General features: G+C 61.5%; 1 protein-coding gene across 1 annotated transcript; it reads right to left on the bottom strand.

Annotated features, from left to right (window-relative positions):
• Positions 1–1,327: 1,327 nt before the first annotated feature.
• FURIN (furin, paired basic amino acid cleaving enzyme) lies at positions 1,328–15,116 on the bottom strand. The gene is made up of 16 exons (XM_085070121.1): positions 14,981–15,116; positions 12,695–13,075; positions 9,298–9,396; positions 8,581–8,676; positions 7,906–8,034; positions 7,583–7,659; positions 7,142–7,230; positions 6,774–6,946; positions 5,701–5,913; positions 5,510–5,610; positions 5,299–5,402; positions 4,985–5,102; positions 3,921–4,100; positions 3,694–3,818; positions 3,210–3,326; positions 1,328–3,133 (listed from the first exon to the last, which is right to left on the bottom strand). The coding sequence occupies exons 2-16, from the start codon at positions 12,872–12,874 to the stop codon at positions 2,565–2,567; spliced, it is 2,370 nt and encodes a 789-aa protein (XP_084926247.1). The 5' UTR covers positions 12,875–13,075; positions 14,981–15,116; the 3' UTR covers positions 1,328–2,564.
• Positions 15,117–18,886: the final 3,770 nt, after the last annotated feature.

Raw genomic sequence — 18,886 nt, 5'->3', positions numbered from 1 at the left:
CCCTGTGACAGCCCTGGGCACCTCCAGCTCAAAGGGCTTCACTGGTGCCACAGTGGCATTGCTCAGCCCTGGCAGCTGCATCACACAGAGGCAGCTGCCACCACCACTGCCACTGCCCAGTGCCACCACACGTGTTCTTATTGCTGGCACAGCCCCGGTCAGCTCCGCTCAGCTCAGCCTGGCCACCACCAGAGTATTTTGGCCTGAGCCCGTTCCTGTGACTGGCATGGAGGCCCTGGCCCCAGAGGAGTTTCAAGGTCACCTGCAGGACACTGCCGGGACGATTCCACTTTTAGAGGAAGTTGGGGTAAAAATGTGTCAGGCGGGAGCTTTGCTGACTCACCTTCCCATAGCGGAGCAATTTGGGGTGGTCATGCCCTGGAGCAGCTCCAAGGCATGGCATGACCAGGGGCTGCCACGGTACTGCTTCTCCCACTCCCAACATCCCTTCAGCATCCCCTCGGGCAGGATGGGTCCCCTCCCCGCCTGCGCCAGGCTGCTCCCGGAGCCCTGGGCGGTCAGGACTGGGCGGCTCTGCATGTGACCACAAGTGCAGCAGCTCCCTTCCCTGGAAGCCCCGATTGCTGCCCGTTGCCTCGTGAGAAGAGGAAGAGCAGGGCGAGTGCACTGCAGTTCCTGCATGCCGCGGGGAACTCGCTCCTGACCACAGGAAGCCGCTGCGGCCCCAGACACAGCGAGGCCGACGGACTCAGCAGAGAGGAGCTGCCTCTGCGATGGAGTGTGGCCTCAACAGGCTCTCTTGCAGAGGCCGGGACGCTGTGGGATGCTCTGTGAGGCGGGGGTGGGCTGTGTCTGCAGCTTGGCCACAGCACGAGTAGGTCGCATGTCCAGCCTGGCCAGCCCTGCACCAGGGGCATAGTGCTCTGGCTGCAGGGTGGTGCTAGACACAGGGGCTGCAGCTGGGCCCCAGGCTGTGGTGAAGAGGCTCAGTCTACACGTTGTGGGAAAGGGGTGCAAGGTCCCCAGACTTTTGACACACACTTTCCCCCCTCACCCCTCCCGCTCTCCTCCCCGCCCCACTGCAGCCAGTTTCTGAATTACCTGCCCTCGCTGCAGGTCCTCATAAGCAGCTGCTTCCCCTTGCTCAGGTGAGGGACAGTCCCTGCATCTTGTGCCCAGCACTAGCTAAAGCCCACAGCCAGGCAAGGACAGTCTTTGGCTCTGGGGGAAGGTCTGCAGGCAGGGCTCCAGCCCACCTCCTGCAGCTGCAAAGCAGATGTGGGTGCCCCTGAGGCCCGCAGTCCCCACAGTGAGGCGGCTGCCCCGGCCGGGGCACCTGCGGCACACAGAGCACAGGCAGCGGAGCTGATTTGCATAGTTCTGAACATTTAATAACTCAGTCTCTCTAGCGTTATATCCACATCCATTAAATTAAAAACAGGCTCAGGAGGCAGCTCCCAGCTGATTAAATTACAAGAAAAAATTACTGTGCACCAAAAAGTTGTTATAGAAAAATAGTCCTGTGGCCCCCAGCCAGCGGCTCCGTCCATGGCTGGCGCAGGTGGGAGCCTGCGCCATGGCCCCAGTGTGCGGCAGTGGACGGCAAAGGGGCTCGTGGCACTGGCCCCCAGCCCGTGGGGAAGGGGCAGCAAGGGAAAGGGCTCCAGCGGGGAGCAGAACGGATTGTCACCAAGTGGGGGCAAGGCACGTTGGGGGGCTAGGGCTGCAGGAATGCTGGGCGCTGCCCAGCACAGGCAGGACACAGGCAGAGCTGGGGCAGTGCTGGCACTGACACTGAGTCCCAGCCAGCAGCACCTACAGCCCTGCCCAGGGACAGAACACAAGGGGCCCAAGGCAGCCCCCCAAGCAGGGACTGTGCAAGGGGTCCCTGCCCAGGCTCTGGGCTGTGCCATGGGCACAGGGGCAGGCAGTACCCAGCCCGATGCTTCCGTGCCAGGGCTCCTGCCCACTGCAGGCAGCCACAGTGAGATGGGCAGGCAGTGGGCAGCAGCAGCTGAGGCCTGGCCATTATTGCTGTTGAAGGGCATGAGTGGAAGCAGACAGGCCCAGGGGAGATGGCAGGGAACTGGGACACAACAAAGTCAGCCTGGGATGCAGCTCCGCAGTGGCTGAGGGGGGCAGGGATAGGCACAGGCTGGGCTCAGCCCTGGGGGGCAGAGCCACCCCTACCCAGCCAGCCCTCCTTGAGCCATGGCAACCCACGGACCTCACACGCTGCCCACCCTGGAGAACTCACAGGACCCCAAGCAGCAGCTATGTACCCAGAGTGGGAGACACTGCTGCCCATGCAGGGCCAGCAAGTAACAGAGGCCCCACTGCCACCAAACACCCCAGCATGGGGCACAGGATGGACACAGGGCCAGGAGAGATGGTGCAGGACTGGGACCGTGCTGTGCTGGGGATAGTGCCTGCAGGGCCATGCCTGGCCACCCAGACTGGGGCTGAGGGACGGTGCCAGTGGTTGGGAGCCCCAGGCTGCTGCAGTGCAGGAAGGGGACAGGGGCAGAGTCCGGGGCCCCTCAGCCTCACCTGCCCCGGCGCTGCAGTGCTGGGCAGGGAGGAGGGAGGGGCAGGAGGGCTCATCAAAGGGCACTTTGGTCTCTGATGAAGGCAGTCCTCTCACTGTGGGCCTCATAATCCTCACCGTCCGACTCAGAGGGGCCCTCTTCCTGCCAGATGTCAGAGGGAAGCCCCTTGTAGGAGATGATCCCGCTGTCCAGGGCATACACCTTCACACCTCGCAGGCTGAAGCCTGAGCGTGCTTGCAGCACCAGGAAGATGGTGACAAAGATGATGACGATGAGGATGCAGCTGAGGCTGGCGATGAGGACGGGCAAGTTGACTGGAGGCGGGGCCTCAGCCGGTCCCTCGCCATCTACCAGGGCAGGGGACGCACGGCTGCTCTGTGTCTGATGGGAGCAGGAGAGGTCCAGGCTGCTGAAGTGGGAGTGTGCGGGACAGGTGAGGCACTGGTTGGGGCCAGGTCCCGCACAAGTGGCACAGGAGGGGTGGCAGGGCAGGCAGAGGTGAGGCGCAATGGGCTCCACGCTGTTCTCCAGGTTGTAGTGCGTGCTCTGGACACTGGGCGCAAAGCCAGGAGGGCAGCGCTTCAGGCAGCTCTTCTGGTGCAGGTAGTACCCCTCCTCGCAGACTGTGGGACAGGCAGAGTCAGCATGGGCTGGGGGCTGCCTGTGCCCCCACTACCTCCCTGCCGTCCCCACACTCACCCACACAGGTCTGGCTGGGGGTCAGGGTCTTGCAGCCACTGCTCTCCAGCTGGTTGGAGAGGCTCGGGGAGTCGGTCGCCGTCCCGTACAGCACAAGCGTGAACTTGGTCAGCGTGCCTGCAACAATGCAGGGTGAGGACCACAGAGGTGCCCACAAGACCACCCATGTTTGGGACAGGCACAGGGCTGTGCCCACCACCTGGGAGAGCACCTGATGTGGGGCCATGCCCCTGCACAGGGGTCCCAAGGGCCAGGAGGGTCAAGTGAGCTGACATGGGATCTCCTGCTGCCTGGACTACCGCTGCCCAGAGGGGCTGCATCACCATCCCACGTACCCAAGCCCAGCCTCTCCCCAGCCAGATCACCCAAGACCGAGATGTTACCGGCCTCTCAGCTTAGGAGCAGAGTGGGGGGAAGCTGGGTGACCACGCATTTCCCATCCGAGACTCAGAGGGAGGCAGTGGATGGGGAAGGCCACCCCTACCGTAGTTGTTGGCATCACTGGTGTTCTCAATCTCTAGCACCCACTCCCCGGAGGGGTCCTCATCCCATGAATGCGTCGTCATGAAGGCCCAGTCATTGAAGCCATCGGCTGAGAAGTCATGGGGCCTGAGCACCAGAGGCAAGATGTGGGTGTCAACATATCCCAAACTCACCCGTGCCAGCCTGGGCCAGGGGCCAGCCTGGGGCACCACAGAGCCCAGCACCTACCTGGCAGCCAGGAGGGTGGAGCGGGTGCCCATGGGGCTGACCAGGTGGATGGCCAGGTCCCCCCGCCGGTTGTAGGACAGTGTCAGCCTGGCCTGGGCGTGCTCCAGCCGGCTGATGTAGTTGGCTTTCCCCAGGCAGGCATCCACTTTCCGCCGTACTTCAAGACGCTTCCCGATGTCCCTGCCGAGGATAGGCACGAGTGAAGCCAGTCCCAGACCAGGGGAACATGACACAGCCCCTTGCTGTGGGGTTCTGCAGCTGTCCTGGAAACTGGGCACCAGAGCAGCTAGACTGGGAATCAAACCCGCAGTGGGTCGGAGCAACACCACCCCTGTGCCATTCCCAGACAGGCACAGGCAGCAGAAGGGGTGCCCCAGCTCTTGGGCATGAGGGGAACTGTGCTGCCCGCCCCCAGCTGCCACTCCATGCCAGAATAGGCCGTTTATTCACACACTGCAGGCCAGCTACCCCTGCATGGCAGGGCCAGGGCTGCCATGGGCAGTCATCCCCATCCTGCTGCTAGAGTGTGGCCACTCCCCACAATACTGGCTCTGGTGTCAGCACAGGATGTGCCTGCTGTGTCCACACAGGGCTGGCTCCCCACAGGGGTCAGGGCAGGGCCCAGCCCTGACTCCCTTCATGCACAGGAATGTGATCCCCCTATCCAGGAGCCCCTAGGGAGTGCCCTGGCCAGCAACAAGACTGCACACATTGCGCTGTGGCAGCAGCGGCCAAGCAGGAGTCAAAGGAGCTTCTGTCTGCCCCCTGAAAAGCCCCTCTTGTCCAGGATGACTCGTGCTGGCTGCATCCCGACCGCAGCACCCCAGTCTGCCCACATCCACTGGCCCAGCCCCACAGCAGGGAGGCTCAGCAGTGATGTCAGCTGGACGGCTGGAGGTGCCTTTGCCAGCTCTCCCCAGGCTCTCACAGGAGGATGTTCCAAGGGTCTCGGCAGCAGTTTGTCCTCAAGATTCTCCCCACTCCTTGCTCTGGGCCCAGAAGCTCTCAAGCTCCTGTGCAGGACAGATGCTGGGTGATGCCCTCCTGGGCTCACCAGCCCATACCTGGGTTCTGCAAGGATGTCAATGACACACTTCCTCTGAGGTCCCACCGTGGTCCAGTTCTTGGCCAGGCTCACCATGGCGCCAGCATCCAGCAGGCCGTAGCCATACGAGTGGCTGACTGTGGACAAAGAGGGGATCAGCACCACTTCTGTTTAAACCCAGCGGGGGACGTTTGCCTGGCCATGCTGCATGCTCACTGGGGCCTCCTGCATACTTCATCCCACAGGGCTGTGAGGGCACTCTGCCTCAGCACCCCAAGGCTAGTGGTGTGTGTGGGACTGGGAGACCCTGGTCCCATCCCAGCACCCCAGTACCTTTGCGGCCAACGCCATTGGTGACCCAGTCATTGGCATTCAGGTGAGCTGGCTTCGAGGTCTGCACCACCAGGTGCTGCATGTCCCGCCAGGTCAGGTTCTTGCTACAGGGAAATACGAAGATCAGGTCAGTGCCAGCTCCTGCTGGCCCCATGCAGGTCCCAGGCTGGCAAAGTCACTCCCATCCAGCCCCCCTCTGTCCTGCCCTTACTTGGCTTCCAGGGCGAGGGCGATGATGCCAGCAGCCAAGGGTGCCGATGCTGATGTCCCGGTGTGCAGCTCAGTGCATTTCTGTCTGAGGTCAGTTGTCACCTGTAAGGAGGAGTGCCAGGACAGGAGATGCTGCAGGCACATCCCACCCCCTGAGCCCCCAGCCTGAGGACAGCAGCAGCCCCCACTCACAATCTGCTTCTCATTCTGGTTGCCACTGCTGTACGTGGTGGCGAGGGTGGAGGAGCAGGCCTCGCTGTACCAGGGCACATTGCCGTACTGTGTGGTGCTGCTGATGGACAGTGTGTAGATGCTGTTGGTGTAACCGTCACAGTTGCAGCTGTCATGCTCACGGCCACCATTCCCAGATGCCCAGACGAAGATGGAGCCCAGCCCGCCTCGGCCCTAGCAACAGAGGCAGGGTGAGGGCAAGCACCAACACTGCCACACACAGGAAGCCCCAGGCTGGAGCCGAGGACGAGCAGATGGTGCTAGCCCCGGGGCTCCTGCAGCCTGAGTAGGATAGACAGAGCAGATGCAGATGGGGATGCAGCAGGACACCCCAGTCACAGCCCACCAACCTAGGTGCCCTCACCACCAGTATGCCTATGGAGGGTGCCAGGCACCTCAGCAGAGGTTCCAGGGCTGCCCCAGTGGGTGAGACACCAGGCAGCAGGAGGCCCAGACAGTGTGAGGCTTCCAAGAGCCAAAGTCTTTTTCTGCTCAGAAATCATCTGGCCTGATTCTGCATGGGATTGCAGCGCCTGGCAGCGCTGCAGGAGCCCACAACACAGTCCTGGCCATGCCTTGGCATCTAAATGTGGCAGCTACCCTTGCACAGAACACAACAGAGCCAGCGTGGTACCACACACATCTCTCTGCAGAGAATCCCAGGCAGAACATGACACAGCTCCCCAGGTGGGCAACACTGCCAGCACACAGGGACAGTGGGGGAGGAAGGGTGGAGGAAGTGAGGGTGAGCAGCTGGCATTAAACCAGACAGGAACCAGCAGAGGCCTTCAGAGAGCAGGGAGAGAGCATCCCACACAGGAGCCCTCACACCAGTGAGATAACACCACATGGGAGGAGTCCTGACTCAGAGCCATCGCACAGGAAGAACAAGAAAAACTAACAGAGCCTGATCCCAGAGGTGGGCTGGAAGATGGCTCATCCTGGGAGAACCAAGGTAATGCAGGCAGAGGAAGGGAGACCTGGGTGAAGACAGGAGTCAGGCCAATGCTCCCCCAGCAAACCCTCCTGCTCACCTGGCTGACCCCGCGGAAGAAAGCCTCCTCTGCCAGCCGGGCTGGGCCATCCACAGTCTTGCCATCATCCTCGGGGCCCCAGCTGGCACTGTAGATGTGGATGTGGTTGGGGTTCAGGCCCAAGGAATGGGCCTCCACAGCATCGGTCACCTCCCCATCCAGCATGCGCACACCTAGGGCCAGAGAGCAAATGTCATCGGCGACTGGCTGGGGCAGAGTGGCCGTGGTGCTGATGGTGAGAACCCTCCAACACCTACTGCCACCTGTGCCATGGGCTGTCACAAGACTGGCCCAGCCAGCAGTGCCAAGGTCCCCAGCTTAGCCACTCCTGCAGCCACTCAATGCCTGCAGGACCCAGCAGCACCCACCTCCGATCCTGGCATTGTACGCCACGCCAACGCCGCAGATCCCGTTGTTTGCCACAGCAGCCACTTCCCCAGCACAGCGCGTGCCGTGTCTGCAACCAAAGTAGGATGAAGCGTGTTCATATAGGGCATGAGGAGCACAGGGGTGGGTACCAGCTGTAGCCCCAGCAAGCTCCACCTGGGCTGCCTCCTGTCCCCTCGAACCAGGTGGCCAATAAAGGCTCCTCTGTCTGCTCTCCCACTCAAGCCAGGGCACTGAACAGCCCACACTGGCTCTGGGCACAAAAAGGATGCTGCTCATGTCAAAAAAGGAGGTGAAAGGTTCCCCATAGGGCAGAAGTATGCCACCAGCCTCACAGCTTTCAGCAGGCCATGTGGGGTGGCACTGCAGCAAGTCCCTGCCACACTTAGGCTCTGTGTCTTTGCTGCTTCCTCCTGCCTCACCTGTTGTCATTCATCTGTGTGTAGCGGGGCTGAGGATCTGGGTCCTGGTCATTGACATCAAAACTTGCTCCTGGGTCCTGGAAGACAAAGCAGGCACTTGGAAACTGTCTACCTTGGCCACCAAGCCCTACTGCGCTCACTCTAAGCCTGTGCGCCACGGCCTGAGGCTGAGCTGAGCAGGGTAGGCAGGCTCCAATGACACCTCCAGTCCACCACGGCAGGCACCAGCCCCACACATCTTGGTTCTGGGGTTGCCCTGCATGGACACAGCTGCCCAGACCAGCTCCCATGGAACTCCACCCCACACCATCACCCAAACTCACATAGTTGGCCTCCAGGTCAGGGTGGTTCTTTTCAATGCCGTCATCCAGGATGGACACCACGATGCCCTTGCCCGTGTATCCCTGCTCCCAGGCCTGACGCACGTTCAGGTCCCGCTGGTTTGTGTTGTACTGCCAAGAGAAGCCCTGGCACTAGGAGATGCACCCAGCCATGGCCTTCGGTGGGTGTGTGCCCAAAACTCACCCAGCTCTCACCCTGCTCTGCTGTGGGTTGCAATGAGGAACTCTGGGGACCTGGGCACAGTGTTGGGCACAACTAGCTGAGAACAGCTGCTCTGAAAGCAAGACTGAGCCCCGGACTGTGCTTGAGTCCCACAGACACAGCACCCTTTGCAGCAATCAGGCCTGTGCCCAAGCTCCAGGAAGCAGGCATTCCTGGGCCAGGCAAAGGGATGTACCCCCTAGTCCAGCCCTGGGCTCCCCCTAGCCCTCCCAGCACTCCAGCCAGGAGCCACAGCTCTGTGAGCAGAGCCTCCTCCCTGGGGTGCTCCCATCACACAGCACTGGGTGGCTGCCCCAGGCTTTCCCCCCTCCTATTCCTCCTCCCTGCCAGCCTAGCAGCAGCTGCCTCACAGCAGTTCCTAGGCTGCCATATCTGTGTCCCCAAACTCACACCTACTATCATGACCATGTGCCCCTTCCTCACCCGACACTCACCAGGTACCACTGCTGTGGGAACTTAGGATCTGTGGGCTCCATGAAAACGTCTCGCTTGATCCTGCGCTTTGACACCTGCTGCTCCAGCCACTGCACCTGAGAGCAGAGAAGACATGGGGTCCCTCACCAACCCCTCATGCTAGCAATTCCCCGTGACCCTAGCCCCCAGACTGCCTGGAGGGGTTCTCCCTAGGAAGCTAACAATCAGCTCTGGCCTGGCAGAGCTTTAGACCTGTCAGAGCTACTGCTGCCCCCAGCCCATCCTTCCAGGCCCCCTGCCTGGCCGTGCCCTGCAAAGGCTATGCTCCAGTGAAGGGGGATGGTCAGAGCACCAAGCTTCACCTAGAGACGGGCTGCCAAGAGCTGCCACGCCGCACCACATGCCTTCCAGGGACTGGGCTGGAGCCGGAGGATGGGGAAAACAGCAGCCCCCACACAACTGCACTGGGATTTGTTATGCCCTGCACGCCTTGTCCCGCATATGAGGACAAAGAGCTCTCCTGGGAACACAGGCTCTCCTGGGCCGTGGGACTGCAACAACCTACAGGCCAATAATGCTGGCTCTGCCAACCCCCCGACCTTGCTGGACACGCAGTGGGCTCCCACTTGGTTCTGCCAGGGAATGGTTAAGGCAGCTCAGTCCATCCTGAGCTCAGCGCTGGCTCACATGCCCTTGTGAAGTGCCTGGGACCAAAGCCAGGCCCTCCTCCCTCGTACCTGTGGTTCCCTGGCCAAGCGGCTGTGCCAGGGCTGGTGGGGTGAGAGGGAACGCTTCACCACACCGCGGTGCCGAAAGTGGTAATAGTCGCCAAAGATCTGCAACAGAGAAATGAAGCTCATGGGACAGACATGAGAGCCTTGTCTCCCCGATTCTCCATGCCCATCTGCAATCCTGAGCCCCAGGGCTGACACATGCAGGCTGGGCTCCCACACTCCAGAGTGGCTGGTGAGGCTTATGTCCAGGTACACAGGGCAGGACCTCCTGTGAGAGGCTGTGGCAGCTGGTGACAAGGCAGCTGGGAAGACCCTGGAGCAGCAGAAATGCAGCCTCTGTGTACCTCACCCTCCTGCAGGTCCCCACATGGCAGCATGTCCCAGATTGTCCAAAAAAGATGCTACCCCAGCAGGAAGGCCCCAGGCAAGCAGTGGCAGAGAGGGACAGGACTTTCAAAGCCAGCCTGGGAGAGACAGCAGACTCAGGAGACAAACCCACTGCTTCTCTCCCAGTGCCAACCAGCCCCTGCTGGAGGAAGGTCCCAGGGGCTCCAGGTCCTGCACCCCAGGTGGTCCCAGCCAGAGCAGGATCTGCACCAGCCTCTGCACCTCTGGACAGGCTGCTGGCTTCTCCCCACGTGCCCCACTGAAACACCCACCCAGTGCCAACCCCCACCTGGGGCACAGCCAGTTTCAGTGGGGCAGAGCAGGGGGCATGCAGGCATCCAACCCATGTGGGATCCACCTCCCACCACCAAGCAGCCATGCTGTGCTCACCCCAGTTCCACTCCTATGTGGGGACAGCCCAGCCTGGGACTCCAGCACAGCCCTGCTGAGGCAGGATGGGAACCCAGCACAGCTGGCAGGGCCAGAAGGCCATGCTGCCACCCAGATGGTTATTTTTAAACCCCAAACCCTCTCCAGTGCTGTCATTTCCATATCCCCTCCCGCACATCCTGGGGCTAACAGACACAATGGCCCCACCCTGGCTTCGTAGAGCCTCCCAGCCCAACGGCCTGCCCAAACTGCAGAGAAGGGGCCAAGCACCCACCCAGCCCCCTGGGAGTCACAGAGTCTAGGCATCAGACGCAGGCTGTGCCAGAGCTGGTAGGGCTGGGCTGCAAGGGTTGAAGGAATATGAGGACATCTCACCCTCCTCCATCTCAGTCTGCCCCAAAACAATCTGTTTGGAGCTAATAAACCTCCCCAACTCATTAGAGCTCTGCAGATGTGCTGCCAGTCTTTACAGACTGGGCCAAGCAAGGTGCATCTAGCTGAGCAGCACCCTCAGCCTCAGGGCAGCAGCCAGCTCTCCCAGGTGTGCACTTCACCCCAAACCCTGGACCTGTTCCTCTGGCACATCATATTCCCCCAGGACAGCCTGGGGTGCCTGTCAGTTCAGAGCCCTTGGGTAGGTGTCAAGGTACATAAGCCTCTGCACAAGCCTGGTAGGGGAATGAAAACTGCAGGCTGACTGCCCTCCCCCAGCATCCCTCACCACCTCCAGGGGTATGGACAGGGCCCCAGTTGTTCCTGCACACAGATCACAGCTCTGACTGGTCATCCAAATAGATTAGGTCTGCACTGACACTGTGGTGGCAGCCAGAAGCTGGCCAACCCACACACTTCCACCCTAATCCCCACAGTCCCTGTCCTCAGCAAGGGCAAAGCCATCCCTCAGCACCACGTGCCCCTGATGCCAGCTCAGTGCTGCTGCCTGCCCTCTGGCCACAGCTCACAACTACCCCAGCCAGTCCCAGGGCTAAAAGGGTGCCTGACCATGGCCCCAGGAATGGAGCAACATGCTGTACCTGCAGCCCAATGGTGTGGGAGGCAGGAAGCACCCCCTCCCAGGATGGAGCTGTCCTGCCAGCACAGCCCAGGGATGGCACCAGCAGTGCCCTTCCCCAGGGACTTCAACGCCAGCAGCAGGGGGCCTATGGCCCCTTCTCTGCAGAATCCCAGCAGTGCAAACCCCCACATACCCACCTCACTACTACACCCAGCCCCCTCCTCTGACCCACAACCCTCCACTGTCCCCTCATCAAGTTTCCTCATGATGTTTCCTCATCAAGCCCCCTGGGTCCTCCTCAAGGCCACTGGCACCAGTCATGGGCCCTGGCACCCCTCTGCCCAAGGTGACACTGGCTCCCGCTCCCCAGGCAGCAGCAGAGCCAGGAGTACATCAGGACAGCGCAGCTTTGGGGACAGTGTCCAGACCCCAGGCTGAGGCCAGGATCCTCTCAGATAAGGACCCTGGGGGCCTCTCACTGGGGCACTGCCAGATACACCCAGTTTCCCCCCTCCCAGCCTGGCTGCACATCCTGTCCCAGTGGCACGCACCCCAGGAGCAGCAGACTGGAAACCTCCTGGGAGGGAAAGACGGGCTTTTTCCAGCCATGCTCTTCCCACTGGACCACTATGACCTCTCTGCAAAACCCTGGCCAGCCAAACCTCGTCCTGTAGGACAGACACTGGGAGAGGCTCCAGAACAGGAGAAAACATGCCCAGACCAGAAGCTCCTGCCATAGCCTGGGCTGCTGCAACATGTGGGGCTCTGCTTGCAAGGGCAGGCTCACTGCTGCTAGGGGACAGAGAGCCAGGAAGAGGTGCCAGCCTCCAGCCACAGAATCACAGTGTAGGGAGAAGACCAGGGCAGGGCTGACACAGAGCCTCTGTGGCTCACAGGCTCCCGCAGCAGCCACCTTCCCACCACCACTGCTCCCAGCAGCTGCTCACACTGAGGTCCTGACACCACAGCCACCAGTTGTGCAATTTCCTCTGGGATTTCACCCTGCACTTCCTTCCTGGAGAGACAGCTCAATCCCAACACAGCCACGCACACTGCCCAGTCCCTGGCTGACGGCAGGGAGAGCTGAGCATGGTGGGGACCTGCTGACACACCTTCTGTCAAGAGCAGTTTAGGGATAAGGATACACAGCTGCTGCCAGAACCCCTCTGGGGATAGCTCAGAGGCACTGCTGCCATCCTGCTGAGGCTAGGCCATGCAGCACTGGGCAGTTCACTGTGGGGAGCAACAGCAGAATCTGGAAGCCTTCCCATCTTCAATCATCACACAGCACTCCCAGTCCAGTTCCTTCACGCTAAGATGGGCTTTTCCTCCTTCCGCATCCAGCAGGCAGTGTGCTGTGCCATGTTTTGCCGTGCCAGGTCACCACACAGTCCCAGTGACAGGAGGAGGTCCTGGCTCCACCCAGTTAATTGCCACTATCGAGTCAAGGCAGCAGATGCTGAAAGGCCACAGCAAACAGGCACAAACACAGTGGTCCTGCTGCCATAAAGAGCAGCCCTCAAGCCAGCTCTAGGACTAAGCTCAGTGCCTGCCCAGACCATGGCAGAGAACACTAGTTCCATGAGAAGAGGGAAACAGGAAACTTACCGGGCCCAGGTTGAGGAATCCATGCTTCCTGGCCAGCCTGTCAGCCTCCTGGGGTCCTGCAGGGACGAGCACAGCCCAGGTATTGGTGTAAATATGCTGGGCCAGCACCTCCTGGGCCAGGAGAGTGAGGGCAACCACCAGAGTCCAGAGCAGCAGCAGCGAGCAGGGCCTCAGATCCATCAGAGTATCGGGGTTCCTTGAGCTGGGGAGCAGGAGAGTCCCAGGAGCAGGAGGGTCCCAGGAGCAGGAGGTCCAGCAGGCTCCCAGCGTCAGCACCCTGAGGCACACGGGCCTCTCTGCCCCTCTGGTCCCAGCTCAGCCCAAGCCCACATGGGGCCAAGCAAAAGAACAGGAACAGGCTGTCCAGTACAGAAGCACGATCTGCAGAGACACAGGACAGTGGTCAGGCCTGAGGTACCTCTCCTCAGACCTAGGGAGCGTAGGAAGCCATGGCTGAGGCATTGGGCAAGGGGGCCCTGGCACATAGCACCTGCTACCCACCGTGGCACACTGACAGCCAAGGAGCTGCCTGGCTTGGCAGTGTGCCTGCATGTCAGCTCCTGCATGGAGCGGCTGTTTACCTTGCCTGTTACCCAATGTTTGCTTATAAACATAGGGGACCAACCAGGAGGGAAGGAGGGCACCAAAGAAGGGGAGAAGCAAGACAAGGGACACTGTTCCCTGCTGCCACTACCCCTGCTCCAGCTGGGCTGGGACTGAGTAGAGAGAGTACTCAGATACTTGGGATGGGAGGCCTGTCTTTCCAGTCCCAAGGGGGACTGGAGATGACCAAAGGAGATGTCCTCAGGTGCTGTACAAGGAATACCACATAAATGAGAGACTGGAAGGAGGAAAGTCAAGGAGAGCTCCTGATCTCCATCTAGCACAGCCCCAGGCTCACACCTTCACAGCCATCGACCAGGCAGTGCCTGGCAGCCGTGACAAACGCTGTGCTACCTGTCACCAGCAGCAGCTCAGCTCTGCCCTTCCTCTGGAGCACAACATGGTGACACCAGTGTGATTCATCCCTGCAACAGGGTGGAAACCAGGACCAGGAAAAGGGGCAAGCCATCACCTCCAGCATGAACCCAGAGATGCCCAGGAACAGCTCACACCGTGTGGGAGGGCAAACGCAAGAAGCTTGTGGGGCAAGAGCAGGGAGTGACCCACCCAGCACAAGGGAGCCCACGACACTATGGTGCCAGGGCAAGCTCCACACCCGGAGCTCCACAGGGACCCTGGAATATCTGGTCATGCTTCAGAGATAGCTGGAAAGATGAGAGCCAGCAGCACACAGAGGAGCCACATCCCCCTCCATCCAGAAGTGGCCACAGTAAGCTGAGAGCTTGTGGCGCTGCCAGGGGAGGAGAGAGCTTCTGGCAGCTGCCGGAGACCTCGCCGTAGGCTACGGCACAGACAGTGCAGCGACTCCAACACAACGGGATTTCCCCATCAGCGACTGCACCTCGGCCGGCCGCGGGCCGGACCGCGCCGTCGAAGCACCCAGAGCTGCGAGCACCCGCCGGAGACGATACGGGAACTCCCGGCGCCAGACTGCCAAGGCCCACAGCACAGCACGGCACAATGGATAATTATCTGCCATGGTCTACCGGTGTCCGTGACAATACCTGGTCCCCGAGCCGGGCAGTTTCCCCACCTCGCTGGTCCCGGCGCCAGCAGCCATCCCGCTCCGGCGGTGACCGCTCCACGTGGGGACAGCCCTGCCCGCGGGGGAGAGCCCGGATCCCGCGACGCCTCCCCGCCAGACCCGCCGTCAGCGAACCACCGCGTGCTGGGACAGCCCGACCACCGCAGCCAGCCTGGAGCCGCGCTCCCGGCTCCGCAGCGCGGCCTGGCCGGTGCCCGCTGCCCAAGGACCCAGCCCCACACAGCAGCAACCCAGTGGCCCAGGGCCGAGCGGCGGGCCCGGGCCTGTACCCGCGGGGCGGCTCCAGCGGCGGAGCTCCGGGCGGCGGCGGCAGGGGCCGCGGCGGTACGCGGCCTGGCTCCCGCTCGCCTTCCCGCAGCGGCGGCTCCGGCTGCCCCCGCCTCAGCCCCGAGAGCAGCCGCCCGGCCCCGCACTGGATCCTGGGGACCGCCGGGCGCGCACGTCCCCGCCGACAGCGCCCTAAGCCTGGGGCTGCCCAGCAGCCGCGGCCCCGCCGGTCGTCCCGGCCCCAGCCCTGCCGTCGGCCGGGTCCCGTCCGGCAGGGCCGCCCCAGCTGTCAAACCGCGGTCGCCGGCGGGCCGAGCCATCCCAGGCCGATACCGGTCCCGCGCCCTTACCGCGCGGCCTGCCCGCTCTGCTCCGTCCCGTCGGCAGCCGGGCCCGTCTGTCGGCGGCGCCGCGTCACGCCGCGGGGCACCCGGAGCGCCCGCCCCGGAGCCGGGCCCGGCCCAGGCAGGGGCGGCCGGGGCGGCCGGCGGGGCCGCTTGTTTACGCCGCGCAGCTGTCAGCGCCGCCCGGCCCCGCCCCGACGGCCGAGCCACCGGCCCCCGCGGCTCTCTCGGCACGGCCCGGCCCGGCCCGGCCGCCGCTCCGCCGGGCGCCGCCGGATGCCGTCACCGTCGCCCGCCCCTCCCGCCCCGCGCTGCAGCGCCGGGCCCAGCACCGACCCCCGGCAACCCCTCTGCGCCGCCCGCCCGGAACACTGCATGAATAGGGGCCATTCCCCCCAGCCAGTACGGGGCAGGGCCCGGGGCTCAGCACGACCTCTCCTGCAGCTGAGCATGGGGCTGTCCTTGCCACCCGGGCGGTACCTGTGCCTGCCCAAGCAGGAAACCCGGATCTGCCCCGTGATAGCCGTGACTCCCCCGCCATGTACTCGCTGTACTGACCTGGGGTGTAAGGGTGTCTGCAGTGAAGGGCACGCAGAAAACGCCCCGTCTCCCACCTCGTGCAGCAAGTGGTGCGTTATGCTGCAACATGGGGCTGGCAGGACCCAGATTTCCCTATTCCAGCCCTGGCAGACCCCGGAGCAGGGGGTTCCCCAGCCAGGCTGTGGAAATGGCACTTCCCATGAGGTCCATATCGTGGGGCTGCAACCCCAAATGGGCGTGCAGCAGCCTGACAGAGAAACTGTCTGGAAAGGAGCAACACAAGGAAAATCTATCCAACCTGTTTCAGGAGAGAGACTTCCACCAAGGAGAAAAGGTGAGAAGGGAAACACAGCTTAAGTCATTTGTATAAAAACAACCTGCTGTGGGCACGGAGCTGTGTCATTAGCAACACAAATGCAGCAGAACCCAAAGTGACCTGAACCCAAACTGACCTGAATCCTCCACACCTGTGGCAGCCTCGGGCAGGAGCAGGTCCTAGTGCTCCTTACAGAGAAAAGGAAGTCACTTGGATATATCATGATCAAGATTGTGAAGCATTAGCAATCGCACAGGAAACAGTCACCTTGGTAACCAAGATGCTGAGAACACCCAGAAAATCTGGCACAGGGCAGGTTTCTGTGCTAAACTGGGTTAGTTCTGCAGGGCAGCACCCTGGCTGCTGCCACAACCCTGGCAGTTCCTGGCGGGTACTGAGAGTGTGCCGACCATGGCATCCAGCCCCAAGAACTGCACCAGGGACCACCAGCCACAGGGGCTGTGGTGCCCCAGACCCACCTTCAGGGCCACGGTCTGGCCAGGGGGGCACCCCCCAGACAGGCAGCACTCACCCCAGTGTCACTGCAGCATGCTCAGAAGTCGTCCCTGCAGCTGGCAAGGCCAGGCTGGCCTTTGGGTGCACAGGGAGCCGGCTGTGCCCCATGGGGTTATATGGAGAACACACGTACAGGGGCAGGTCTGGAGCTGAACTCCAGACAGGTGATGGGAGGGGGGAGGCGGGCTGCATGCCCCGCCCATGCACCTTATCTTTGGATGCCTCCTTTGGGTGCTGGCAGCCATTCCTGGGCAGGTGAGGAGCTGCTGCACCTGGCCCTGTGACATGAGGTGCTGAGGAGAGAAACTGACAAAGGGGCCTTGTCACCACAGCCTTATCGCGGGGCTCTGGGGCAGGCAGGCAGGAAGTACTGTGCTCTTACATAAACCACTGGCCTGGGACCTGCACGGACCCCATAACCCTGCCAAAGAAAACACCTGGGTCAAGAAGCACCTGGCTGCAGGTGGCACAATGCCATGGATGGGGAGGAAACACACTGTCCCAGCAGCCACCTGGGGCTCAGCTGCAGAAGGAGCAGAGAGTGGGGCCACCAGCTTGGATCTGAGTGGCTGCTGTGCCCCCCTCACCTCACAGGGCTACCTGGCAACCTTCTCTGCTCCCAGCCACGGCACAGCAAAGGGATGAAGCAGCTACTGCAGCACATCTTCCAGGATCACAAACCCTCCTCTCAGACTTGGAAACCATGGCTCAGAGGCACCAGTGCACCCCAGGAGACAGCAGGAGCAGCTGTTCCATGCGGTAGTTTTCAGCAAACTGGCAGCACTACCGCCAGCCAGCTGCACTGTCCTGTCCTGGGAGGTCTGCCCTGCCAGGATCCCGTGGGGCCCTCACCACAGCCACAGCAGTCAAACTGCTCACTGGGGCTGGGAGAGAGCCTCCCACACTCCCCTTCACTGACCACACTCTGCGGTGTGGCTTGGCTGCATGCACAATCAATAGAAACCCACTTTCATGGAAAAATCAGGTCCATTTTTAGCTTTCAGGTTGTAGAGATTGCACAAGCCCAACAGTGATGCAACTGCCCATCTGCCCAAGCACCCTGGGAGGCAGAGCAGCACGGGGCTGCACCCCTGCCCACAGGCACCCCAGCCTGGGGGACTTGCAGGATTGCAGGTGAAAACAGCCAGTGAGTGAGCAACAGCAGAGGAAGGGTAGAGGGCCCACACAGAGAACCCAGCAGAGAAAACCACGTAACAGGCAGCAATGGCAGGCAGAAACATCTGGAGAGACCAAAGGTTTACCCAGCACAGAGCATGACCCCATGCCAGCACAGAGGTGAGCCCACAGCCCCTCTGCTGCGCTGCCCAGCCCTATCCTTGCACACACCCTCACACTCTCCCGAAGCTGAGACTGCAGTCCTTTTCTCTGGAGTCTCTTCAGCCCCTCTGCCCCCTCCATACTGGATCCTACCAGCAGGACCTTTGGTGCCCAGGGAGCTGGGACTGCCGTGGCCCAGGCAGGATCTGTGCTCAGCAGGATCCTGCTGGCTCCGGCAGCTCTATTCATCTCCAGCTCCCAGACACAACATTTCACTGTAGCCACACGCAGGGACTTGGGCCCAGACTGAAAACCCTGACCTTGTCCTGCAGCACAGCTGCAGACACAAATAGCAGCTGCTCAAGATGGATTTTGTAACTATCTGCCTTAGGCTTTGTCAGCAGCAGCTGTAATGCTGCCAAGGTATCGATCCACAGCCTAGTCTGGCTCTGGCCCTGCTCTGGACTGTGGGACATGCCCTTCCATCACCTGTCCTGTGACAGCACCCTGTCTTCATCTGCTGTACAGATGCGGGGATATCCTTGCCCAGCCTGAGTAACATAAGGTGCCTGTGGCTCTTGGTGGGTTCCACACAAGTGGTACAGGAACACAAGCACACACGTGCAGAGAATACCAGGCTGGGAGCCCACATGCAGCCCATCAGTAGGAATGCCATGTGCCCATGAGCTTCAGTGGGCTGGAAAGGGGGTGCTCACAGGCACAGACACAAATCCAGCACAAAGCTCAGCAGGTGGGGCTGGCACAGCATTGAGGGGCAGACTGGTCCACACTCCAGGCTCACTCATGGAGCAGCTGCCAGCTTCCCACGCCTTCACACCACCCCAGAAATGGGGGTCTCAGTCCCATTAAGTGCCCCTCAACCCAGCCACAGCCCAGCTGCCGACTGCCAAGCACTGCAGGGCCAAGATGTTGGCAGCCATTGCACGTGGGAAAGGGAGCACAGGGCAAAGACACATCGCAATGAAGGGTGTCTTCTTGCTATGGCATCCAGCACCTGCAGCCACAGAACTGAGCCAGGCTTGAAGGCATTTCCCTGTTTGCCCAGATCTTTACTTTTGCTTCACCTGAATTGGACAGTATCTGCTTTGTGTGCAATCCCCAAGCTTCCCCTTAGCTACTGTAGCCAACTGTTGCTCCAAGCCCTGTTAAAGCTTACTCCTTGCCAGGTGGCACAGGACTCAGCAGGTGGGAACACACTGTGACAACCCTCAACATTAACACCTCATAAACACAGAGTGGGT

The sequence above is a fragment of the Lichenostomus cassidix genome, chromosome 10, assembly GCF_008360975.1.
Source record: "Lichenostomus cassidix isolate B80296 chromosome 10, HeHo_3.0, whole genome shotgun sequence".
Taxonomy (NCBI): Eukaryota; Metazoa; Chordata; class Aves; order Passeriformes; family Meliphagidae; genus Lichenostomus; species Lichenostomus cassidix.
The sequence above is the reverse complement of the archived record's forward strand: the minus strand, read 5'-3'. Positions and strand labels throughout refer to the sequence as shown.